The following is a 27,485-nucleotide window of genomic DNA, read 5'->3' on the forward strand; positions in this document are numbered from 1 at the left end:
GAGGGAATGGGGATTTTGCAGCATCCTTTCCCTGGAGTGGGGTGGGAATGGAGATTTTGCAGTATCCTTCCCCTGCCACGCCCACCAAGCCACACCATGCCCACCAAGCCACGCCCACAGAACCGGTAGTAAAAAAAAAATTGGATTTCACCACTGCTCCAAACTCCCTATGGGGCGATTGAGAACAGGGAAGGGAAGCGATGGGGAATTCCGCCGGGACAAGAGTATATAGCAAGAGCACTTAGACTTATAAGACCGCTTTACAGCCCTCTCTAAGCGGTTTACAGAGTCAGCATCTTGCCCCCAAGGAAGGAGGAAAAGGAAGAGTTGGCTGCCGTCAGGCAGCAACAGGCCGTGCTGGAGCAAAAGGAACTCAAGCTGCATTGAAGCCTCGCACTTCTGCAGATGCAACCCTTTCTTCCTAAAAGGGGAAAGTCAATAGTCCCCGTTCCCCACCCTTCTCAGTTCCGCAGAAACCTGACTCAAAGGCCGGGCGGGGCTCCCGCAGCCACCTGGTGTGCCCTTCCAGACCGATATTCTCCGCCCTTCGGCTGTTCCTCTTCCTCCTCCTCCTCCCCCCTGCCGCTGGTAACCAGCCCTGTTTTCATTACTCCCCACCGGCAGGAAAGGGGTTGGGTTAAGTCGCCACCAAGAGTCCAAGCGCTCCAAGCGGAGTCCCTATTTCCCTTCCGGAGAGGTGAGCGGAAAGGGTGGCTGCTGTCGACCCGGAGTTCAGGACGCGAAAGTTCAGGACGGTGGGGGGATTGCTGCACCATGGCTGGATACCTCGGCCTGTGGATACTCTCGGTGAGTTTGGAAGCCCACCTGTTGGTCCCGGCGGTCAACTCGTTCCGTCTCTTGGGAAAGGGAGATGCCTCAGATGCCCGCCGAGGAAAGAAAAGGGGCGATCTAGGCAGACCCTGATTTTGGAGACGGACCCGCAGGAACTCTGCTGCGGGCGGGATCGTAGGCTGAACTGGGGGCGCCGGTCGGAACGGTGGCTCCTCTTTCAGCCGAACAGCCGCGCCACGCCCTGCGAACGCGGCGCCGGAACCTCAGGAGGTTCACTCGAGATGCTAATCGCGCTTATCGCAGTGTGCAAAGAGGATTATTTTTTTATTTTTATTTTTTTTAGCGCCTTTCGAGGAAAAGAAACTCGCGCGAAGATCTGGAGGTGTTTGGTACTGAGAGAAACTTGTTGAGGCTGCCATTTTATAAATAGTATGCGCTTTCTTGGAAGCAGCTGACCTTAACTCTCGACTGGCTTGTTCGGTGGTTGGGTTTGCAGGGGGAAATCTGGAAATGTGTGCTTATATGTTCAAGTTCTGCTTAGATTTTAATAGTTTTGCTTTAGAAGATCGATCTGGATTTTAATAAGAAGGCAGGAATAACTCAGGAAGGTCTGGAGCTCTGTTTCTCAACCTCAACAACTTTTAAGATATGAGGACTTTAATCCCAGAATTCCCCAGCTAGCATATTGGTTGAGGAATTCTGGGAGCTGAAGTCCACACAATTTAAAGTTTCTGAGATTGAGAAACACTGCTCCAGAGAACGGATGACGAAAGTTTGGCCACCAGATTTCCAGCCCTTGAATCGCCTGCTAGACTTCCCCGTTCTGCCCTGGGATCTGGACAGGCTGCCCTGGGGCCTGGTGCCCTCTAGATGACTTGGGGAAGAGAATTCCCAGAATCTTCCGTAGCATGGTGGTTGGAGTAGTAGTTCAAATACACCCCAATAATCCTAGGCTGACCTGTGATAAGTAATCTCTTGCTTGGTCCTATGGGATGTGCAAATAATCGGGGGGGGGGGCGGGCAGGGAGAATACATTTGAAGGGGAAGAATGCAAAATATGCCAAAGTGTAATAGTGGAAGGGGGGTAGGTAGAATGTGACAATTGGGATGAAATAATATTTATAAATAAGGTGAGATGATCCTGATAGGAAGGATAGAATATATATGTGTGTTATTTGTTGATACAACATATATAAATATACATACACACATATATGTATATATAATATATGTGTGTATATGTATACACACATATATTGGAAGCAGAATTAGCTTCCTAACTATAGCCTTCTTCTTTATAAGGGAGAGCTATTTTTGCTTCCTCTTGGCAGTTTTTGAAGGTTTTTATCCACTCACTGCAGGGTGCTGGCCTGGCAGGGCTGCTATTGCGATTAAGAGAGTTCTGCATGGGATGGCAGCCAATAAAACCTGTTATAGTGATAATTTTTGCAGAATTGCCAGACATTTGTAAAGGTAATTGGTGACAAACCTTTCTGTGATAATAAGGTGCAGACAGGTTCATTACCTGTAATTTGTCATTGTGGTAACATCTCCATCCCCAGGGAAAGAGACCTAATACTTCATTTATATGGACAAGTAGAATTTCCCCATCTTTCAAACAGCAGGCATTTTCAAAGAAATATTATGCTTCCTTCAGCGTTGTTTTGCTCAACCTTCCCCCGCTGAGTGCCGTTCAGATTTTAGACTTCAGCTTCTAAAACCTTGGCCTTCATTCCCAGCATATCTGGATGAGGCTGTCCCAGAAAGATTAGCTTAACATTTCTCAAGGTTTCTCAACCTTGGCAACTAATTTTTTTAAAGTGTCCATGGCATTAAAAGTTAAGAAAGACAAAAAATTGTGGCAAGTCACCAATTTTTTATCCTCCCTCCTCCTTTTTTGGTTCTCTGTGACTCTGCCTGTCCTTCTCTTTTACCTAATACTTACCTTTTTTTTTCCTTTTAAAAACGTTGGGAATGATCAAGGAAAGCTATTGTGGGCTTATTTTTCCTCATGAGCACTGCACTGGAGATCCTTGAAGAGAAATTTTATCATCAGTCATTTTCATTTCCTTCTCATATTTTTATGCCATCATAAAGATCTGCAATTAAAACAATTTATCTGCAATTTATAAAACTCACAGCAATGAAAAAAGAATCATTCTATGTTAAATTCTATTGTAGAAGTTTAATTTCTAAAATGTAAAGTTGCCGAGTTAAAAGCTAACACTTTATATTTAAATAGAAAGACCAAAATTTGACCAAAGGAAAATGTCTTATTGTTTCAGACTCTGAAAGGAGTCGAGTAGATTTTCAGTTAGCTCACTGAAAGCATCCAATCTATGAGGATTTCCTACTGAGATTTTATTGTGAATACTTGCATATACCTTGACTGCTAGTTATGGTGTCTTTTTTTTCATTTTTTAACTGTTGTAAGATCCCCAAAGTCACAATGATGAATTGGGCAGCTGTATAACTTGAATAAATGCATAGAATTGCATTGTTTCTGAGCAAAACAAGCAAATTTGATGCAGAAGTTACGAATAAAATTCAAAGAATTGTTTTCAAAGAATCCCAAACAAAAGGAACAACAAAAGATTTAGAAAAAGGCAGTTTGATAACTCCTTTATGAGTAAACTCACTTTATTAAGAAAAAAGTCTGAGAAGTACCTCACAGTAGCCTACCTAATTTTGAATCCTCCAACAGTCTAAAATATTTTTAATGTGCTAGGAGAGCTATACCAAAAATAATGGGATATATATATAATCCAATACAGTGAATGGAACAGATCAAGGAGGCTAATAATTTAAGTTGCACACTACCCAACTCTTAATAACGCTGGGAAGAGTATATAAAACCATGTACAATATGGAGAAAGATGGCTTCTTATCATTACTATGGCTCCTCCTTGTCACTGTACTAGAATTTTCATTCTTTCCATGAAACTTACTGGTAGTAAATTCAGGAGAGACAGAAAGGAATGCTTCTCTACACAACATAGAATTTTTGGAATGTGCTACTATGGGGTATGGTGTCAACTTTTCCCTTAAAAGGAATTTAAAGTGAATTGGTTGAATTAATGGAGAATCAGCTTTATCAGGGATATTGGTTATGGCAGCTAAATAAAATGCATTAAAGAGCAATTTTTCTGAAGGTTATTTGAGGGGCAACAAAAGCATTAGTGGACTAACACAAAGCATCTGGCTAGCCACCTTCATAAAATAGATATTAGACCAGATGGATGCTAAGTTTCAGAAGGTCTTTCAAAGTCCTGAAATGCAACTGGCTTGAGATCTATTCAGATATTTTCAGTCTAACTTCAGCATTAAGCAGTGAAGAGGTAGAATGATCATCCTGTACACAATCTTGGTTTCCTTGTTCATTTTAATTTAGACTAATATCTGAAATGGGGAACCAGTTGTGAAGGTATTTTGCATACTATTGAAATCCAGACTCAGCATTACACAGAGAGCCTTCTACATACAGAAGAGGCTTCTTGCTTCATTTTGAACATGCAAGAGCCGTGGAAATGGTGATAGAAGGATAGAACCATCTTGCTAGTTCTTGTCTTCCTTGAATGTTTTTATGAGCAAAATTAATACCATCTATAGAGGATTTTTACTTAAAAGTTAAACTACGTATTAGTCGGTTTTAATTATTTGTCATTGAAAGCCCCTCCTCCTTATAAATGGCTTTTAATCTTGTTGGGGGGAAAAAAGATAAAGCTAACTATATTTGTTTCGAAAAGGGTAAAAAAATAGGGAAAAAAGAGTGAAAGGGTAGGATTTTAATGGAAAAATGGCATAAGTGTTAAGCCCGTTGTTTCTCCAGTACAAAATTCAGTTGCCTTTAAAATGTACTGTCTATATATCAAGCATTTTCCTCATTCCTGAATAAGTAAGGAGGCTAGTAGAAAAATTATTTTAGATTCACCAATTCTTCATACATTGATTGCTGATCAACATCTTTCATTTCTAGAATATCTTAGGTTTTGAGGCCTTGCTTGGTTGGTACTTTTCAACACCCAATATAATAAAGGAACTCTTGGTTGGGAATTTGAAATGTTTTAACTTCTTTTTTGCCGTCAGAAGTTATGGGAGCTTCATCACTGGAGGCTTTCAAGGAGAGAATTGCCATCTGTCAGAAATGGTGTAGGTGGGGGGGATTGGACTAGATGACCTACAAGGTCCCTTCCAACTCTGTTAATCTGTTAATGTTAGAAATTGGAAAACAAAAAACAAGTCCAGATTTTTCTTCCCTGAGTTTAAAAGGTTTTGCTGTTTCATTATATTGTCTTTGCCAGCCTTGTTAGATCTGAGGATGATTAATTTTGTTTTGGATAAAGAACACTTTTCCATAATACTCCTGAAGGAACAGGACTCCACCTTAAACTAATTATACTTCCTCCCCTCATGTTTGAGCCCCAGATTTTTCGTGTATAATCCACACTAAAGCTTATCACTGCATATAAATAAGCAAGGCTTGTTTTTTCCTTGTATTGCAAACTTTTTATTCAGAACCAGCTAAAATAGAAAAACCAAATGGTGTGACAAGTGGGGAATTTTAAACAAAGGTGCAAGTGTATGATTTCTTTTTAGTCTCAGTTCCCCTCCTCTAACTTGTTTTGTTTTGTATTCTGTTTCCCATTTGTGCCATATTTTCACTACTATTAAATAATGTATATAGTTGCCGTAAGCAGTTTACAAATTGATCTACATACTTAGTCTGTCCGACTTAAATAGGACTTATTTCCTAAACAAGCATGTGGAGAAATGCAATTTAAGCAATTTTACAAATTCAGAGCTATAGGAGTAATTATCTAAAATTACAGAGGTATTCCTGTCTCAGGGAATGCTTGGAGATATTTTGAATCTTTTCGTGGTAATGACTACCCATTGTAAAGAAGTGCCACCATGTTTGTTTTTTTTTTAATTTGATTTATATGCCGCCCTTCTCCGGAGACTCAGGGCGGCTTACAATGCATTAAGCAATAGCCTTCATACTTTTGTATATTTATACAAAGTCAGCTTATTGCCCCCACAAACTGGGTCCTCATTTCACCTACCTTAGAAAGGATGGAAGGCTGAGTCAACCTTGAGCCTTGGAGAGATTCGAACCAGCAGTAATTGCAGGCAGCTGTGTTAATAACAGGGTGCTTAGACCACTGTACCATCAAGGCTCTTTTTTTAAGTCTGTATTCAGACTTAAATGAAAACATCTGCAAACATGAATTCATTTCCTGAACTGCTGTGTCACGTAGGAACTATGGTCAAACAAGTTCTACCAGTCTTGGAAGCCTACCATAATATTTTTATTTTGCCTGCTTTTTGTCTCAGAGGATAATATAGAATGAGTATCTGCACTGAATTAGAAGCTGTTCTTGGAAATGGAAGAGACGGAAAGACAGTCTTTATGCAGACACATATAGAGACATTTTGAACATGTTGACTGCAAAGTAAAAATGATTACAGTGTACTTCCTTGCTTCAAAGTGAAGAGAAAGTCACTGAGTATAACAAAGACTTCCCGTATCCTATTTTACATAAAGGAAATTGGGCTAAACTGATCTGTCCATCATTTCAGCAGCATATGCATGCTGCTTCAAAGTAAGAACCATTGAAATCAAGGGCCTTACCACAGAGTAACCATGCATAGGTTTATGGATCATTGGCCTGAATTTCTGGATCATTGTTTTCTCTACGTGTATTTTGGACACATATAAATAAATCTTTTGTGAAAAGAAAATGGTTTGTGTCTATAATGTGGCATCGTTTTCAGAATAGGCTAAATGTTTCAGGAAATTTATCATTAATTGAATCAAGTTAAATTTTCATCCTTCTGTTTTTGAAGACAACTTCTAGCTAATGAATGGATTCACATATGTAGAAGCACCAACACAATTTGTTGTTCTAATTATCTTTCCTTTGAAGGTGACTGTCTTTAATATGTGATCGTTTTCCTTATGTTTAATTATGGTAGTATATGTTATTGTCTTGGTGAAGTATTAGAATTCTCCCTAAGCTCCAAAGAAATTATGAATATTTCTGTTTGTTATATTTTTCATCATTTTCACAATTGTGCTATAATGCATACTGTATTTGGTTGTGGAGCACTTTATATTTGTTCATCTGTGGAATTTATTGATTTTTTTATAGTAATCTCATGTTTTTTAATTGTACCTCCATAAACTTTTTTTTTAATTTTATTTGTAAGCCACTTAAAGCAATTTTTGGCAGAACTCTGAATGACCACTAGCTAATAGCAGATACAGAAACCTGAATCTTTCCCACTATTCTTTGGTAACCTGGAGTTTTTGAGCTCTACATTTTAGACAAACTTCCTCAACCTAATGGCTTCTAGCCAATGAAAACTGAGTTTTCACACACTGTATTTGAAGAATACCACACGGGAAAAAGTTAGTTTAAGAGGTATTTGTAATGAGCCAGTTGACTGAGTTCAGTAAGAACTATGACTTCCATGCATTGCAGAAGTAATGATATCACCCTTTTCCAGCCTGGTGCCTTCTAGAAATATTGAGTGTTGAGTCCCAATGTAATAGTCTGCATGCCCAAAGGAATTTTAGTTGCAACATCAACTATAGGGAGGTCATTCAGTTCAGTGATGAATATCTATATGATTTATTGCAAATACACATTTAAGCTTCAGAATTGAATATAACTAGGATGTATTAACAAGGGGAAAATGTGTTCTTATCTCTACTTTCCCTTAAGTGGGAGCATCACATCTGCACATAGGAGAATGCTATTTTCATAGGGGATTGGAACTATATTTGCACAGAGAGAAAGATATTTCTGCTCTACTGATTCCATTATCAAAATATGGACTTGGTGTAAATAAAAACACAGAACTCAAAATACCTCTGTAATTTTATAATTGGCATGCTAATCACCTCCAAAGCATGGCAGTGGTCAGAAAATTCCTCTATATGGAAACCTTGGAAATAGTGAATGAAACCAAAATTCTATAGGCACAAACTGGGTGAATGCTTAGCTGAATGCACATCGAACTCTAAGTAGAAGGACCTGGAGTATTAGGAGAATGAATTCTTATATACATTTTGTTTCTTATTTGATTGGAAAGCCTAAATAATGTGTTCATTTTCGAGACCATCTTTCCTGCAGTATCTACCTAGCCAATTTATCTGGCAGGTTGTGCTCCGGGTTCCTTCATGTAAGCAGTGCCATCTATCAGAATGATCCCAGAAGCAAGTCTTCTCTATCACGTAGCTGTATCCTGGAATGAAATCTCCCCCAAGTTCAAAATGGGCCCTACTTTGCTGGTTGTTTCGAAGAGGTGTGAGGTTGTGCTCTTGGTTGGCATGACTGAAGCTATATACCCCTATATCTTTCTAAGCAAGTAATACCAGCTGAGGGCTGCAGAATATTAATACACTTGAATGGTACATGGGAGGAAGTTTATCTCCCCACCCCCTGCAACAATCCTTGTATTGCTGTTAAATAGGGGGTCCATCTTCTGAAAGCCAATAACAGTTTAAGACAGGGGTCCCCAACCTCCAGTCTGTGGCCTGGTACCGATCTGCGGTCCATTGGGAACCAAGTTGCACAAGCAGAAGGTGAGGGCACGAAGCTCCATTTGCACAAGCAGCAGGTGTGCCCATGAAACCATCTCTTTCCACCCACCCACCCACCCACTGCCCCCGCCATTGCCGGTCCATGGAATTGGAAAGGTTGGGGACTGCTGGTTTAAGAGACAGGACAGTTTCTTATTGGTCTGAAGTTGTTCACTTTAATACTCACAAATAAATGCATGACCACTGTGTCTACTTAAGTATTTTTCCTACTATTAAGTATTTTTATTAAGTATTTTTCCTTCTATTAAGTATTTTTCCCCTGTACAACGTGACTGTAAAAACAAAGAGGATTTAGGTGTCAGTCTGAACTTTCTAGAGAGAGGGAACTGTGATGACTGAAGGAGAATTTGATATTTAACAGCTGACCATGTTCCAATATATTTTAAACAAAAAATAAATATTGATTTTAATATCAAATATTGATTTGACAGCCTGAGATAATTTGCTTGCTCTAGAGTTTCTCAAACTTGGCAATATTAAGATGGGCAATTGCAATTCCCAGAATTCCCCACATAGCAATTTTGGGAATTGAAGTCAATACATCTTAAAGCCACTAAGATTGAGAAACACAGAGCTATAGATTTAGATCCCAAGTCTAGTTAATGTGTTTCAATATCTGAGAGATTATAAAGGAGTCTATAATGTTCTATTTAGGTATAACAACTGTGTCACACATACAGAGCACTTCCAAAGTTTCTTGAGGAAATTTTGGTTTATACCTGCATCCTTCTGACAGAGACATGAATCATATCAGGGTATGACAGGCTTTGACATGGGAAAAGAAAATGCATTTATCACTAAAACCAAAGAAACCCACCCTAAAATAGAAACCTTCCCTAGACTAGAAACATTTTTGAGAATTTCCCAAGATTTGAAAGACAGTAATTTACATTACAATAATTATACTCCATATTAATGGCTGGCAATTTTCCAATTTTACAATGCTGCGCTCTATTCACAATTTATAAAAGCATGCGGTTTTTCAAGTTGAAACTCCAAATGCATTCTTGTTTGCCAATATATGAAATACTAAGTCTACATAAGGTGGTCATATTAGAATGAGAAAACCACAGTATTTTTTTAAAATAAAAGAGATCTTAACTAAAAAGCAGATTAAGCCAAATCAGTTTTTTAAAGGTGTGCTGAATGTATACCAAACTGACATTTCTAGATCATCTTGTTAATGATATCTTAATTGTGTTTGACACAATTGTTAATTGTGTTTGACTACACGTGGTAAGCCATTATTTAAACAATACAGGTGGTTACATAATCTTAGGTACTAAAATGTAATTAATCAATTTCAAGGTTTATTTCAATAGTCAAGGGGCATTTTTGTATTTCCTTCCTCTGTCCTGTTAGCACTTACCTAAAATGCAAATCTAACAACATTGATCCATTAATGTTGATTTAACTGTTTTCACGTTTCGTTTGTATTCACATCTATGAAATTCCATAGTTTACTTCCATTTTCTGACCATATTAAATGTGAAAACCTAACGCTGATTTGGTTTTAAAGATGCATCCATTATTTAAAAAATAGTTTAAATATGCTTAATTTTGTCTGGGTGGAGTAATGTGGACTATTTTAACTGAATTTCACTGATGCCAAAATATTGCATAGTGTTTTAATTTACTTAGTGGTATATATTAGGAAGCTAGTTATATTTTTAATTGCTGTATCTGTTTATTGCAGAGTTATGTAATCTTTGGAAATGGACTTCATTTGGAGGTAAGAGATTATCAATTTTAAGGGATTTTCTGTGTATGTTTATGTATATTACTAAGAAGGTTTTTAAAGATTTAGGCAAAATGTTCTAAGTAATTTATTTCCAACGGTTGTTAAGTGTATATATGATATATAGAATGTATATGGAGATTCTGTCATCCAGGAGATGTGCTTTTAGAAGAGGCAATTGGACTTTCTAGTTTTTCTTTGAAAACGTTTCACTTTTTATCCAAGAAGCTTCTTCGGCTCTGACTGAATGGTGGGGAATGGAAGGATTTATACTCCTTACACCAGCTGTGTGTAAGGAGTATAAATCCTTCCATTCCCCATCATTCAGTCAGAGCTGAAGAAGCTTCTTGGATAAGAACCAAACATCTTCAAAGAAAAGCAAAAAGTCCAGTTGCTTCTTGAAAAAGTACTTTTGTGATATACAGCAAATAATGAAAATGTTGCAGAAACCATAGATTAAAACAATATTTTTTTACAATTTCCTTGTTGAAAGATAAACAGTGCCATACCATCAACAAGGATTTTTCCTTCCTATACGTGCTTATGGTTTTTCAGAGCATACATATTGTATTAGAAATAATGACAGTCCTTATTATGCAAATATTGTGTTGTTGCTTATATTGAAGCATGCCATGTATTTTCTGTTACGAATTCCTCTAGGGTATTTATATGAAAAATAAGGTGCATTTAAAATGACAGGCTTCCCGATTTTGGTTTGACAATACGGCAATAAGAAAGTGTTGCAAATAAAACTGAATTTTCTCACAGATTCTTGGTGGAAGGCATGAGCAAGTATTCCATCAGAAGAGCCTAATCAGGCAAAAGCGAGAATGGATTGTCCCACCTTCCACGATCTGGGAAGAACGTGACAATTCCCAGAAGAACCCAATTGCTAAGGTAAGTCAGGCTTGGAAACAAGTCTTTCTTTTTGTCCTTAATAGCTTTCCTCAACTTGGACTAGAGTTGCAATCCTATCAAGCATAGAAGGTGTCAGATTGAGTAAAATGACCATATAATATCAGTTGTACAATTCTGGTTCATTAGTGGGAAAAATCAAAATTATTATTTAGTATAGCTAAATTATAATACAGTAATCTTCTTAAAGGGATTCAATATATTTGCCTTTTTCTCCCCCACCTGACAAAATCGAGGATTAACTAAAAAGAATTTTGCCTATCCCTATGAGAATCAGAAATGTAATTATTTAGCTAGATTATTTATTTCATTTAATTATTAGCTAGATCCTGGATTTGATCACAAGAGAACGTCAGCACATAGACCAATTTATACTATTTCATTTCATTTGTTTTGCACGAAGGAGGTTCCATGAGATTCTTTCCATTCCTCATTTAGTTTTGTGTGCAGCCTTTTCTACATACATATAATGATCCATCTGTTGGAAGATGAGCTGGGACTTTTGTTTGCTGGTTAGATCTATTTAATATGGTTTTAAATTTCTGCCTACCCCTTAAAGTATTGTCTACTTTAAGTTTATAAAGGCTGTTTCATACAAACACTTGGCTTGGGTATGGAAATAAATCATTTTTGATATTTGTATAATTCATTGATTTGGTAATTAAGTAGGCCACACCTAGACCAACACACAAGCCACTTCTTCCAGAAGATTTACATTCAGGAAATTGCTGGACAAACCTTGAAGTAGATAGATTGGAATGGTCCAGAGGAAAAGCAGAGTTTTTCTAGAGTTTCTCAGACTGTTACATTCCCAGAATAAAAAGTTTTGCCCATTTTTATTAAGATTAATTATGTATAATTATAAATATATATATTTATAATATAATATAATATTTAAATATATAATATATATTTATAATGAATTATTAAGAAAACTAAAATAACATAAATATTTATCTTTTTTAAAGATTAAAACGTATTTGTTTTAAGTTGCAGAGACAAACAATAAATATTTTTTCTTTTCTCCTATTCCATATAGATTCGGTCTGACAAAGATGTTGAATCAGGAGTAATTATTACTTACACCATTTCTGGCCAAGGAGTCACAGAACCACCATATCATTTGTTCGTGATTAATGGGAAAACTGGAGAATTGAACGTAACTGGAATAGTCGATCGGGAACAAACACCAGTGTTCCATGTAAGCAGATGAAAGTGATAGATTCCTATCAGTTATCAGCTCTTGATTTTTGTGTTTATAGACATTTATTTTTCTAATGTGCTAACGAAAAAAAGAGTGAACAGTATAATTCAGTGATAATTATTTCTATTTTTCTGTTAATTGAATGAATTGAATGAAATTAATCGTGGACTTCTCGTTAATATTCTTTCAGCTGAGAGGCTATGCCCTGAATCAAAGAGGTGAAAATCTGGAAAGGCCACTAGATCTGCGGATTAAAGTTCTGGATGTTAATGACAATAGCCCAGTGTTTTCACAAACAAGTTTCAGTGGTTCTGTTGAAGAATTATGTGAAGTGGGTACGTTCTAGACTTTTATGTACATTTTCATTCTGACTCCGCATTCATATTCTTTCCCCTATACAATTATTTTGAATCCATTCCTTCCCTTCTATTGCCTCTGTGCCCTTGTCAGAAATAAGTATTTCATTGATTATAGTATTGCAATATAGTAGAAATATCACAGACTTTTATTTTATAGTATTGTTGGGGTGGGATATTAGAAAACATAATTAAATAGTTGAGAATCCGTGTTTTAGTGACAGCCAAAATATAAGGTCTAGGAACCAAAAAATCTTGGTTTTAATTTTACGATAATTTCAAAATAGTATGGAGTACAGACTACATACTACCTTGTTCTCCTTCCTATGTAGTAATTAAAAAGGCAAAATCTTGTAGTGTATTTGGGTGCCTAAGCGTCTGAGGTAAATTGCTGCTTAGGATAAATTTTTACAGTGATGCTTTTAGCAGGACCACCTCTATTATTTGGATTTCATAAATATACTTTCCCTTTCCATGTATCTAGTGTGCCTATTCTGCCACTGAATATTTGTTTGGGTTTATATAATCTGCTTTTCATATAGGAACTTGCAGTGACATGCATCACACCAATACAGGTAGTCCTCAACTTACAATACAGTGGTAGGTTGCTACCGGTAGCGAAAATCTTGATATGAGAGCGAACCGGTTCTCTCCGACTGTCAGCTGGGCCCTCCCCCCTGCCCCCGCGCTATACCTACCTTTATTCCTTCATTTTTAGCCCAGCTGTAAGGCGCGGCAGAGCGGATTGCCATGCCTCAGCTTTAATGAAATCCAATGTGCTTGCGCGAAGCAAACCTGTGGTAACACCGGTTAGAACCCACCACTGTTACAATAGTCCATTCAGTGACCATTCAAAGTTACAACAGCACTGAAAAAGTGACCTATGACCATTTTTTTTAAAAGCAGGACAGTTATAGGGGTCAGGAAGAAAATGTGCACTCTTGGTTGTTGCTATTTGATATACCCTTGTAAAATGCTTGCTCTTTTTAGGTACTCTTGTGCTGAAGATAACTGCAACTGACGCAGATGAGCCCAATTCACTCAACTCCCAAATTGCTTTTAAGATTGTTTCCCAAGAACCTAATGATCCTAATGCATTTGTCATTAACAAAGCAACAGGTGAAGTTCGGACAGCAACATTCCAGCTTGACAGAGAGGTATTTTCTCTCTCTCTCATAATATTCTTTTTTTTTTTGAGCCTTTTTTTTATTTCAGAGGGTTAGAAAAAGAAAATATCTTTATCTTTTGAGGATGACCACAATGAATCAATGGCTTACACCTTTGCGACTTTGTTTCTTTGACCTCCTGCTTTCTAGTCTTCTGCTTTTCACTACAGTGGTTCATAATACTTTGATTACTCCACAGTCAGGCACCATGATTTTCTCTGTGTGTTCTGGCAGCAAGAAGGAGGTGTTAAATGTCTGCATTTCCCACCATGAGCTTTAAAAGAAAAAGAAAAAGAGTGAGAAATTTGTGGCCTCCAAATGTGGCCAGAAGTTACAGATACTGGTAGTTGTAATTCAGCAACCTCACTCTTTAAGGTTCCCTAGGTTGGGGGCACAATTCTTTTTCAACTGTAGGGAGTGGCATTCAACCTTGTATACACTGTTTTTGTATATCCTAACTTTCATGCTATTTGACTGTTCTGCAGCTACATAATAGTTATTCCTTGGTTGTGGAAGCAAAAGACCGTGATGGAAACGAACAAGGGAATGGTCAAGTGACTACTCTACAGATCAAGATTCTGGATGTTAATGACAACATCCCTAAACTTAACAAGACTGTGGTGAGTAAAAAATGTGCTTGCTATTATTTGGGCGGGTTTCTTCAATTATGATCAGAAAGATGTATTATAATAAAAGGCTTGTTTATTTACAGTATGAAGGCAGCGTAAAGGAAAATATAGCTAATGTGGAAATCATGCGCCTGGACGTCTTTGACAGCGATGAACAATTTACTGATAACTGGCTGGCAAACTTTATGATTGTGTCCGGCAATGAAGGAGGCCACTTCCGTATAGAAACAGATTCACAAACCAATCAAGGAATTCTTACTCTGATTAAGGTTAGTGGATGGGGAGAGGCAGTATGCTTGCCACATTGACCTCAATCCAGTAAGGGTATCTAGCAAAAGAAAAGAACAATGACAGCATACAGCACAATGACAAGCTGATGTGTTCTGTATGAGTATTCTGCACAGATTGCTATAATCTCATTGTAACCACATCTCTGCCCTGTTTCCATTATGATGAGATTTTATAGTATGATAGGATGTTTTTCACATAAAACAGTTGTATTCTGCATGCCCACCTACAACACATACCCACAAAGAGCATCCATTAGTTCAGATTCTCATACTTCATAATAATTTAAACAGTTCATTTTCTGTTCCACAAATTACATTACAATCCTTGTTTTACTTTAAAACTCTGGGATAACATAACATCAGTTTTTTTATAACATTGTCAAGCTGAGTCAGTTAACAAGAGGTTGAGACATCCCCTGTTTTCGTATGCCCAAGAATAAGGGTGAATAGAGGTTCCTAACTCAATTGCTTGATGTATCTGTTTTTTAACATAGGATCTAGATGTGCTTTGTTCTCTTCTGTGTCTCAGTCTCCATTTGATACAGTGACATGAAAACTCAAAAGAGTCTTTTCTGCTCTTTTTTTATTGACAGGACTCTTGACTCTGAATGGATTTTCAAGGGTATTTCATAGCAAATAATATTGAAGTTGCAATAGTAAACTTCCACCAAGAGTCCAGAAGGTTATGCAAGTGGGTAAATGGAAATTACATTTTAAATTACGATTTTTTTCATTCTCTCTACAGGAAGTAAATTACGAAGAATTGCGGACAATGGACCTGAAGATAGTAGTTTCTAACAAAGCAGCATATCACAAATCAATTATTAATCAAGTTTCCCAAGTAAAACCAATTTCTGTCAAAATTAATGTGGAAAATGTGAGAGAAGGCCCTGTATTTAAGCCCCACACATTAGTGATTACGACAAGTAAAACAATGAAAATAAACCAGATTATTGGAAGCTTTCAAGCTTATGATGAAGACACTCAAAAAATAGCAGAACGCATCACGTAAGACTTTTTGTTTGTTTGTTTTGTTTGTTTATTAGTAAATTTACAGGCCTCTCAACTTCCAATGACTGGGCAGCTCACAACAGTCAAGAATTATTGTAGAAGGATAAAATTCTATTCCTATGTGCTTTCAATATGCCAAACACACAGCTTCAATACTATTATGTTCCGATATTGCTCATCATTTCATTTATGCTAAAAAGAGAGATGCAATTTATGCCTTATGCTTCCCAGTGGCTTTTGTTTTAAATGTCTTTGCAGTGACAGTTTTGGATAATAAACATACACTACCAATATGACATAGGTATATACATATTTATATGGCCTTTCACAGTTGCTTCTTGTGAAATGGGCAGCCATATAAATGTGATTGATAAATAAATACAGGAAAAGTTAATGTTCACTTAATATTAAGATGTGTCATCTTAAAGCATGGTTTTGCTCATTGTTGAACAAACCAGAATTAGTGCAAAAGAACAATTCAGAAATTATTTATTGGACCAACTTCTGATTGGTTTTACCATCAAGATGTCCTTGCTATGTGGATTGGCTAGAGATTTGAACATGGCACAACCAGAAATACACCAAGAATAAATGTATTAAAATGTGACTGTTATTTATTAACAATTATTTGACTGTTATTTATTAACTATGAATAGAAATATAGTATGTAGCTGTATAAAACATTTGTATGTCTCTTAAGAATTATATAATTTCCATATGTAAACTTAATCTCAGATTTGTATGCTTATTTTCACATATATTTAAAATTGACACAGGTATGCCAAAGGAAGTGATGTTGCAAATTGGCTGATAATAAATGCTAAAACAGCTGAAATCAGACTACGTAAAGTCCTAGACTATGAATCACCCTATGTCATCAATGGTACTTACACTGCAACAATTTTGGCCATAAGTACTGGTATGTAGTGAATATTTTTGTTGTACTTTATAATGGTCCTTAATTAGCAAGATGTGGTGGAATACACAATAAATAATTTAACTACATTTTTCTATTCTTTCTTGAAAATTATCAACATGTCATGCCAAATTCACATCAGTTCATTTTTATTAAATTCCAGAACCCACCAAAACTACTTGCAATAGTTAGAAAGCAAGTAGGAGACTTTTTAATGATCTATATTAGGCCACTTTACTCTTTCTCTCTCTTTTTAATTTTTTTAAATTTATTTTTAGGAGGGGGGGTTCAAAAAGCTTTGGCAAAATGCCAGCAAGTGAAATAGAGAAAACATGAAAAAACCCAATATTCCTGTTTTGAAGAAATTGGTGTTGGTCTTAATTTAATCAAACCACAACTAAACTAATGATCTAGGATCCTGTTTAGATGAACAAATAGGAATAAGATTATGCAACATCTAAACATCTTGTCATGCTAAACCAGAAATCTGATCATTTCTGCATCAAGATTAGGTAACCCAGAAAAACTACTAATTAGTTTTGAGTAATTTACTTTAACCTGGTTATCGTAGACTCAAAACCAGGAGAAATATTTAATGTAGGGCAATTTTCTTGTCCAGCTACCTGCAGAGAAATCAATGCCTAGAGTGATTTTCAATGTCTAATTTCTTCAAGCTTTCCATTTCTTTTATGAGATTTCTTTCTTTCCATTCTTGGTGAATATGCAGATTTCTAAATAGATGCAGAAAATGATTGACAAAAGTATAAATCCATTCTCCATCTATGCAGCATCTCACTCCATTTTTTTAAAATTGCGGCCCACTGGTAGCCATCCAGGGTTCACAAAAGAGGCAAGGATGCTGGCAGAATAACTACTATTTTATAGCCAAGGCAGATTTGGAATTTACTGGTCATCTGCCAGTGCATTACCAGGTTAATCCGTTCCATGAGGACCACAGCAGGCTGGTTTTTCACATCATGCACAATCAGAATCACAATATTCTGCTTATTAGAACACCAAGATACTTTTCCCTTTGAATAAATCCATAATGCAGTCATACACTTTTTATGTTATGTGGAATATCTGGTGCATTCTTAGTACTGAGTGAATGCAGGAGCAGAGGCTGTAGTAAAGCTTGTGCATTATACTGTTCGGTAAGACATATAAATCTAACACTGACCTCAATCCAATCTGTGGCTCTGGGTTTTTGAATAATTGTCTGATTAACGACTGAGACTCCAAGAGTGACGTAACACTGCAGGTAATCCTTGAGATATGATCAGTCACTTAACGGCCATTTGAGGTTACAACAACCCCCTCCCCCCAAAAGCTACATACAACCCTGTTTCAAACCTACAGTGGCTGAAGCACCCCTGCTTCACCCTTATGAATGTTAAGCAAAGTCCATTAAGGAATGCTTGTCTCACTTAACGGGTGTCACCATTTGCACTCCATTACAGTCATAGGTCAAAGACTACCTCTATAGCAGTGCCCTCCAAAATTTTCATGGGTATGAATTATATTTTACATTCAATTTGACTATGCAAACTAGCAAATTGTAAACTTCTCATAATTCAACCACTGGATTCACATTTAAAATCTTGTACATGCTTAAAGAAGGAAACAAGTTTCCAATAAATCAGCAGTTTGTATAAAAATGGATATGCCTTCTGTGCTTTGCAGACTACCCTCCAAAAACAGCTACGGGTACCATTGTTATTCAGATTGAAGACAAGAATGATTACTGCCCAGTTCTTGTGACTCAAAAAACAACTGTCTGTACCGATACAAAGTATATTAATATCACTGTTGAGGATCGAGATAGACATCCAAATGGTGGTCCTTTCACTTTCATGATCATTGATGAACCTGAAAGAATGTCAGACAAATGGAGAATTGGCCAGATAGATGGTAAGTATGAGTCATGCCACATTTTATAGAGATTGGTATAGCTCTGAAGCTACAGATTTTATGAGAGCAGAGTTTGTGGCTTGGTTTCTGCTTCAATCCTTGGTTTCAAGAATTGGCAGTCAAAAGTCAAGGGAGAAATATTAATGGTTGCTGTTTCATTGTAGATTAGACAAGATTCAATTGCAAACAAGTGGAGAGATTGTTTCTGGTATATACATGGGCAACATGTTTAACACCAATTGCAAAATAAAGTGGAAGTAAGCTTAGAAGGGACATGGTGGCTCATAAGGGACATGGTGGCTCAGTGGTTAAGACGCTGAGCTTGTTGATCAAAAGTTCAGCAGTTCGAATTCCTCGTGCCGCATAATGGGGTGAGCTCCCGTTACTTGTCCCAGCTTCTGCCAACCTAACAGTTTGAAAGCACATAAAAAATGCAAGTAGAAAAATAGGGACCACCTGTGGTGGGAAGGTAACAGTGTTCCATGTGCCTTTGACATTTAGTCATGCCAGCCACATGACCATGGAGATATCTTCAGACAGCACTGGCTCTTTGGCTTTGAAATGGAGATGAGCACCACCCCCTAGAGTCGGGAACATATGTGCGAGGGGAACCTTTACCTTTACCTAGGCTTAGAAGGACAGGCCAAAACCTTCAAGCTCCACAGATAGGAAATCTTTTCTCCTCATGATTAACTGAATTGCCTTGAATAGATTGGACCAACATAAATATATTGTGGCAGTGGGATTACAAAATAATGTATCAATGTCCTAGAGAATTGTTGCTTTGTTCAGAATGTGCACTTTTCCAAAACATTGTCAAATAGTTACAGACTCTAGAAATATATAGTTGTCTCCTAATAAGAATGCTTTCTTTAAAGTAGCCTCTACTAATTTGGATGTACTTTAGATCAGCTCCCAGAATTCCTACCAATGACCAGGAATCCTGGGAGTTAACGTCTTGCAAGGTTGGGGAAGACTGCTTTAACTGTCAGAATGGTAACCCTAAAAGTAGCAAGACTTCTGATTTCATTCCTTTCTTTGCTGAACGTTGTTGTTGTTGTTTTTCTTCTTCCCTACAAAGGGCCCAGAGCTCAGCTTATACTCCAGGATGTGACACCTGGCAAATACAAAATTCCTCTTGTAATAAAAGATAACCAAGGTTTCAGCTGTCCTGACCAACAAGTACTGGAGGTGGATGTTTGTGATTGCAAGGGTGGTTTTGGTTGCCAGGATAGAATTGTCGGCTCCTCCGTTTTTCTGGGACCTGCTGCAGTTGCGCTGATGATCTTGGCATTTTTGCTGCTACTCCGTAAGCGTTTAAGGTTATTTCATAATGTCTAGAACAGGGTGTCCAACCTGCTCTACTGTTGAGAGCAAGGCTGTCCAACTTTGACAACTTTAAGACTTGGGGACTTCAACGCCTAGAATTCACCATGCTGGCTCGGGAATTCTCAGAGTTAAAGCCCATAAGTTGCCGAGATTGGACACCCCTGGTCTAGAGGTATGGTTGGCACTAAGCAGAACTTTGACACAAAGGCTTTTTCATATGAGAGCTTGCAAAACTTTCACTTCATTTCAAAAAAAAAGACTGTAGACATTGTCCAACCATAATTAATTTCTACTGAAATAAATACATTTTAAGAAATTCAGTTTTTATGTGTTGCATATAATGTGGAAATGAAACATTGAAAAGGGCATAAAAATGTTAGGGTGGTGGGTGTTTTTTTTTCTTTCTTGTTCTTCCTGTCTGTTTAAGAGCTGGTATTCTGCTTTCACTTTGATAGTTGCTCAAATTCTCCATGGCTTTCTTCTTAAGAAAACCATACTGGCAGCTAAGAAGCTTCCAGACTTCCATAGGTCAAGTTAGAGCAGAATGTGTTTAAGTATACATGTATATACACACTCAGGCCTGACCTAACCTTGGTACTAGTAAATATAAATATATTTACTTACTTTTTCAAAATGTTAGGGCTTGTTTTTTAAGTGCTTGTTTTTACACCTAGCAACACATTCTATATCTTACCCTTCTGGAATGTGTGCAAACCTGAATATATAAAACTCACTTAAAAACAAGCAAGATTAAACAAAAATAGAAGTTTCTTTCTTTCTGATGATAGCGCTTGATGCTCTGTTCTCATTGGAATGTTAAAAACTGTTGAGTTGGTAGAAAAGAAAGATCAGGGCTGAGCGGAAAAGCTGCCTGTTTATCATTGTGTAAGTGACTCATCTCTCCGGGAAAGTTTTAATAAATTGTGTTCTGATTGTGAAATGTTTGAGATGGATCAGATTGCAGATGCAGATGCACTCGATATTTTTTCCCCTAGCATTTGATCTTTGTTGCTCACTGTTGCACTGTGTTCCTTTGCAGTCGTGCCTCTCTTACTGCTGGCCTGTGGCTTTGGGTCAGGCTTTGGATCAGGCGGTGGAAAAGGATTTGTAGCTATACCTGACAACAGTGAAGAAATGTTGCGCAACTGGAACAGTGAAGGAGCAGCACCTGAAGATAAGGTATATTGTATTTTGCCTTTTCTTTCCCTTACTTCAGTTTCCCATTCGTTGGGAATGGGAAGAGGAAATTAAAAGGATTAATACACCTAGGGCAGTGTTTTTCAAAGTCAGCATCTTTAAGATGTGTGGACTTCAACTCCCAGAATTCCTCAGCCAGCATCTTAAGGTTGCCAAGATTGAAAAACCTACTGAGTTAGAGCAATGTGAATTTCCCAGGCCTGCAGCCATAAATATGTTGACCAAGTTCCATTTAAATCACTAGATTTAGATTGCAACCATACTCATACTTACTGGGAACTCAAGTCAAATCAACCTTACTGCCGAATCATGATTGATAAGAATGTCCTATGTTTCAGATCAACATATAAGAAAGAATCACTTTCTCACATACTGCTTATATGTTGATCTGAAACATAGGACATTCTTATCAATCATGATTCTCCAAACGTGGTTTTAGAAGAGGCTTGAGAGGAACACACAATATAGAGTATTTTTTATTGCCCAAGTGTGATTGGATACACAAGGAATTTGTCTCCAGCGCATAAACTCTCAGTATACATACAAGCAACAAAATGATAAATCATGAGATAACAATCAAATCACAAAATACAACCAATAAAGTGATAGTGATAAGATACCAGCAGGATTAGGTAATACTGCAGGAAAGATGTGAAGGATAATGGTAATACAGTCCTACTAAAAACAAAACGGTTCCCCTCGCACTATGTGCTAGTCATTCCTGACTCTAGGGGGCAGTGCTCATGTCCATTTCAAAGCCAAAGAGCCAGCGTGTCAGAAGACATCTCAGTGGTCATGTGGACAGCATGACTAAATGCCAAAGGCGCACGGAACGCTGTTACCTTCCCACCAAAGGTGGTCCCTATTTTTCTACTTGCATTTTTTTTACGTGCTTTCGAACTTGTAGGTTGGCAGAAGCTGGGACAAGTAACTCACCCCATTACATGGCACTAGGGATTCGAACCGCTGAACTGCGACCTTTTGATCGAGAAGCTCAGCATCTTAGCCACTGAGCCATCGCGTCCCTTACAGTCCTACTACATATTAGTAATACAATAATTTAGAATTATTTAATGGATTATTTAAATCCAGTTTAGAACCCTGGATTTCCTGCTGGTGTATTATAAGCCTTTCCTTTTTCTCTGAGTAACAAGTACCAAACCATGCCAATAGCAAATTCACCTAGCAATTGAGCAAAGCTATTCTTGTCATGATTTCAGTGCTGCTCCTTCGATGCCCATCTTTGCTTTTTAACTGTCGCCTTTGATGTTAGGCAATGCTGAACCTCCTTACTTCCTCTGGATCAGAAAAACATGTGAGTAGTGGAGCAGCAGTCGTGGGAGCAGCAGGAGCAGGAGCAGCAGTAGGGAACGGCTTCTCCTCTACAATCAAGGAGCAGAACATGAGCAGCAACACAATCACGAGATGGCAGAGAGAAGACCGAGAAGCTCTTCTTTCTGGGGCAGAATTTGTAGGTGCCTCAGCCGCAGGGGCAGGCTTGACAGCAGGTGGGACAATGCGGCTAGGAGCTGGCAGATCTTTAGCCATGGATACTGGCATGATCATGAATGAAGAATTCTTACGGGGTTACTTCAATGAGGTAAGAGTCTACTTTCTGAATTCACTCTATTGATCAACACTTTCTATCCTTTGATGATATATAGTCACACGAGTGTTATTAATCTTGTTGAATTTATCGTTATAGATTTTGAGTATGTATTGTTGCAGGGAGAGGCGTCTTCTTTCCATTTGGGGAACTGTAAACCAATTCCTTGGGGAGGCCAGCTGGCTTCATTAAGAAATCAGTCTGTTTGGGAAGATTGGGAGAGGGTGGGGCAGGGTGAGGAATGGGTTTGAAACATTCAGGCTGGCTTTTCATGCTTTTGAGGAAGTGAGGACCAGGAGGATAATTAGGGCTGGAAGGGGCATTTCTTTCCCCTTTGTAGTTTAACTATTTTGCTGCATATGCTGGAGGGTCCTTTCATGGATTTTCAAAAGAGTTACAGTTCTTCATCTTTCCAGAGAGCAATCAGCATAACTATATCAGACAAATACTGATATACACAAATATACAAATCCCGATATACAAATCATGTCTCCATTCCCTTTGATTCATTTCTTTTTTTATAACAGTAACTTTAGTTGCAATGGCAACTGTCAATATTTCTCCTAAAGATATACCAGTTGTCCATTTTTTCTCCCATATTGCCTTATTTCAAACAATCTTTAAAAGCCAATTTTTAAAAAATACAAACTGAGAACAAGAAGGAAGAAGAAGAAAATATATACATGATATATATTTACCAATAGTCTCTGGATTACTAATGAAAACAATACTATAATATACACAATAAAAAAATATTACTGTGGATTATCACAAAATCACACATTATTATTTATTTTATTTATTTATTTGATTTCTATACCGCCCTACTCCCGAAGGACTCAGGGCGATGCACAGCCAAACAATAAAATACATACATACAAAATTTAAAAGTAGAATTAAAATCAAATTAAATAGTTTTGGCCCAGACAAATTAAAACCGCAAACAATTTAAAACCAATTTTAAAGGAAATTTAAGGAAATTTCTAAGGAAATCCATCTAAGGAAATTGCTTGAGGGAAAAAAGAGGGAAAGTTTATGAGGTAATTATGCAAGGGGCTAAAGCTAATCTTTTTAAAACTACTGTTCTGGATTTCTGCTGCCAAAATATGAATGTGGGGAACCTTTTTCTTTCCATCCACATAGAATACCTCTGGGTTGAAGTGTTCAGCATATGAACGTTAACAGCTCTGTAATATGAAAATATTATGTAACTCTAATCTAATCTGATCTAAACACTTTAGGTTAAAAAATGGTAACTTCTGAAATGTGAGTGCTCATTACTATTTTTTTTCTTCCACATTTTAGAAAGCTGATGCTTTTGCTGATGAGGATGAAGTGCATCTTGCCAAAGATTGCCTACTCATTTACTCCCAGGAGGAAGAGCACGATTCCCCTCATGGTTCAGTTGGCTGCTGTAGCTTTATTGACGGTGACTTTGATGAACATTTCTTGGATGACTTGGGAGACAAATTTAAGACTCTGGCTGAGATCTGCATGGGCAACCACACAGGCCTAAAAGCAGAGCAGTTCAGCTCTCATACCCAGAAAGATACAACTGCTCCTGCAATGAATGTATCCAGTTTGCAGTCCTCCCAACAGCAGAACGCAGTGAATGCCGAACATACTTATTCGTCAGGGGCTGTCTACAACCTGTCTGAACCTGTGAAAGGCTTTGGTTCAGAAACGATGACTGAGAAAACAATAACTGAGTCAACTGTTACAACTAAGTCTAACCTGCAGCCAGTGAAGCGAATCCCAGACCCCTTGATTAGCAGCAGCACCAGCAATGTTGTAGTGACAGAAACATCATATGGGACATTACCATCAACAGTCATCCGTGACCCTCAGTTTAAGGAGAATGTGGTAGTGACAGAAAGGGTCCTTGCACCTGCTTCTAACTTGCAGGACATGTTAGAAATGCCAGCTGGTGTCTTCCCAGACCTCCCAGATTCAAAATATGTTGTTGTGAGGGAAAGGGAGCGAGTCCTAGTGCCTAGTTCTGACTTAAAGGCTTCTGTAAGCATCCCCAACCTGTCAGAAGGACAGAATATAGTAATAACAGAGAGAGTAGTGACACCAACTCCTGTTAGGCGAGCCACAACTGAAGCAGACATTTTTCCTAACAATGAGAGGCAGGAACAGATTTTAATTTCTGACTCATTCTTTAACCAAAGTAGCCCCCAGGACATGCTTCCCACAGGTTCAACCTTAAGCAAGTCCTCAACGGTCAAAAAAAAATATAGCTCTGTCCAATATACACGCTCATAGGTGGATTTCCATCTCTCACTTCACTGATAGGATTGATTGATTGATTGCCTTCTCAAGAGCTTGAATGTGTTGTTTCACTTTCCTAACAATGCTTTTTAACAATCCACAAGGATGCAACCTTAAAACCATATACTAGGTGCAATTCCTCACTGTGTAATGCAAGATTTATTTTTGAGAAGTTACTCATAAGATAGCTCTATTAAAGAGTTCCTGCAAGAAACTCCCAAGCTTATGCAGCTAGAAAAGAATATTGTTTATCGAAAGAACAATATAAATTTCTGTATAACTCCAAAATCAATATATTTTTAGTCTGGTTGATAGTCCAATTGAAGTTAGTTCAGTATTCATTATGCAGCAAATTCTACTGGCCTGCACCATGAACCTAATTTGAATATATAAATTGACTTCAGAAATGTACTTTTAAAGATTGCTGTATTCACAATCAGTTCCCACTGAGTTTAGTGGGGTTTATTCTTCAGTTAGTACAGTCAGGATGCAGCCTTAAAACTACCATTTTAACTGGTGTGTTATTCATTGTATACATAGGGAGCATTCCTATTTTTTAAAAGAATGGATCTCATTTCATTTTTTAAAAAATATAAGCTCTATAGATTTTTATAAATACTTTACCAATAGAAACTGAGTGAAACAGGGTTTTATTTCTTATATTTATATATCTTTTTCAAGATGAATTAGTTTATCTGTGTGGTTGGTTCAGATATTGTATTTTAACAAGGTAATACATTTCTGAAGGCAGAATTCCATCCAGTGTGTGTTTTTCCCCAGATGCCAGATATCACACAATCATAACATCAAAAAAAATTAACATTTGTCAATCTCAAGATTTCTGCCATTTAAATAAATAAATAAATGTTTACTTTTTTTAAAAAAAAAAAAGGTTCTGCACTCTAGGTTGCCTTTTCTGCCTAATAGTCTGTTGGGATTCCACACCCCATTGGACAGGCCCAGTCTGTTTTGTAAAAGGGGGATTCCCTAAAGATGAATCCCAAGGGTTTTCTTCAAGTCTGCTGATCCCTCCCTCTTGGGAAGTATGGTTTTATTAGATAAGAGTCAGCCTGTGGAATGCGCTTGTAAGATATGGAAATCACTTTTTTCTTTCCTTGCATGTGAAATGGGTTCTTGTGTTGAGCAATAGGAGATAATTGTGTTTCCCCTAAAATAACACCCGGTCTTATATTAATTTTTACTTCCAGTTGGGTCTTATTTTCAGGGAAACCCGGTACTAAATGCGTCCATCTGGCTGATGATCTTAACTGGGGCTTATTTTGGGGGTAGGGCTTATATTACAAGCATCCTGAAAATCATGAAAAATAATGGCTTCCCTTATTTTCAGGGAAACATGGTAAGCCACTGGAGACTGGTTCAATTTAAAAAAATGTATCCAATGTAGAATGGTCTTATTGGTCTTAAGAGAAGAAGAGAATTCAACCTAGAGGTCTCTTTGATACTTCTGTACCATGGATATATTTTTTTGTTTCATACACTTTGTAAAAGCTTAATCTAAATAATGACCATAACATACAGTATTTGAGTTGGCTATTCTTGTACATACGTCTGTTGAATAATATGAGAAGAAAGTATAAATACATATGTTTACGTTTTGGGAATGAATAAGGCATACATGTAAAGGGAATTAGATGTCTGCTTATTTTACATTTTCTCTTTCCTTTTTAAATCCATAGTTTTGTCTATGGCTGTTGTATATGATCCTGTGTTATAGGGAATTTAAGCCACTTCAGTAGTCCACAATGGACTTACAATTATTGCCATATTTTTCTCATCTGGTATGGGAATGCAACTTGCTTGATTTCAAAATGTAGTAATGATTTCAGGGTTCTTAGCTTTCGTTTTATATAACAACTTTGCTGTTTAAATACTAGTTTTGTAATCAAGGAATGGGCTGGATATGCTGGCATTTTTTAATGGAATTTGAAATAAAACCAAAAAAAACTATGTGCTTTGAAATTCTTTTAACTCATAGGGTTAGTATGCACATTAAATCCAACTTGCTGTCAATATTTGCCAATTATTACTACGCTCTGTAAGTTGGTAAGCTTCAGTGGTAAGCTGCTACTGAAAGTTTTGTGATGAGACATATCCAGCATGCTAGATGGTGGTGCCTCAGAAATCAATGGCATAGAGCAGGGGTTCCCAAATCCCAGTTCATGACCTATTCAGAATTGGGCCACACGAGTGGCTCTCCAGAGCATGTGCATGCACACGCATGCAGCTTGACTTCTGTGTGCAGTGGGTCAGCAGGCACTTGCTCATGTGCACACCAGCCTACCACTCATGCAAGAGCTGCATGTACATGTGTGTATTGGCCCACCATTCATGTGGCCAAGTTCTCCTCTTCCTCCTCTTCCAGGCCACCAAGCCACACTGGTTAGAGACCACTGGCATTGAGTAAACGCAATATAAATTTGCTTCAAATGAATGAGTTTAGGACAGTAGCCCTAGCCGGGTTTTGCCTTTGTTACATAGATTTGCATTCCGATATGGAGAAAAGACTTTTTTTTCATTAGAA

At 37.5% G+C, this 27,485-nt stretch overlaps 1 protein-coding gene across 1 annotated transcript; it reads left to right on the forward strand.

The window, feature by feature from the left end:
* The first annotated feature begins 489 nt into the window (after nucleotides 1-489).
* Nucleotides 490-26,911, forward strand: DSG2 (desmoglein 2). Its single transcript, XM_034429657.3, has 15 exons — nucleotides 490-807; nucleotides 10,098-10,133; nucleotides 10,908-11,036; nucleotides 12,094-12,255; nucleotides 12,449-12,593; nucleotides 13,605-13,771; nucleotides 14,266-14,400; nucleotides 14,493-14,678; nucleotides 15,445-15,707; nucleotides 16,487-16,629; nucleotides 18,310-18,537; nucleotides 19,619-19,846; nucleotides 20,906-21,045; nucleotides 22,337-22,663; nucleotides 23,975-26,911. Exons 1-15 carry the CDS (start codon nucleotides 775-777, stop codon nucleotides 24,935-24,937), a joined length of 3,285 nt encoding a protein of 1,094 aa, XP_034285548.2. The 5' UTR covers nucleotides 490-774; the 3' UTR covers nucleotides 24,938-26,911.
* Nucleotides 26,912-27,485: the final 574 nt, after the last annotated feature.

Source organism: Pantherophis guttatus, chromosome 3 (genome assembly GCF_059756535.1).
Source record: "Pantherophis guttatus breed Tessera chromosome 3, ASM5975653v1, whole genome shotgun sequence".
Taxonomy (NCBI): domain Eukaryota; kingdom Metazoa; phylum Chordata; class Lepidosauria; order Squamata; family Colubridae; genus Pantherophis; species Pantherophis guttatus.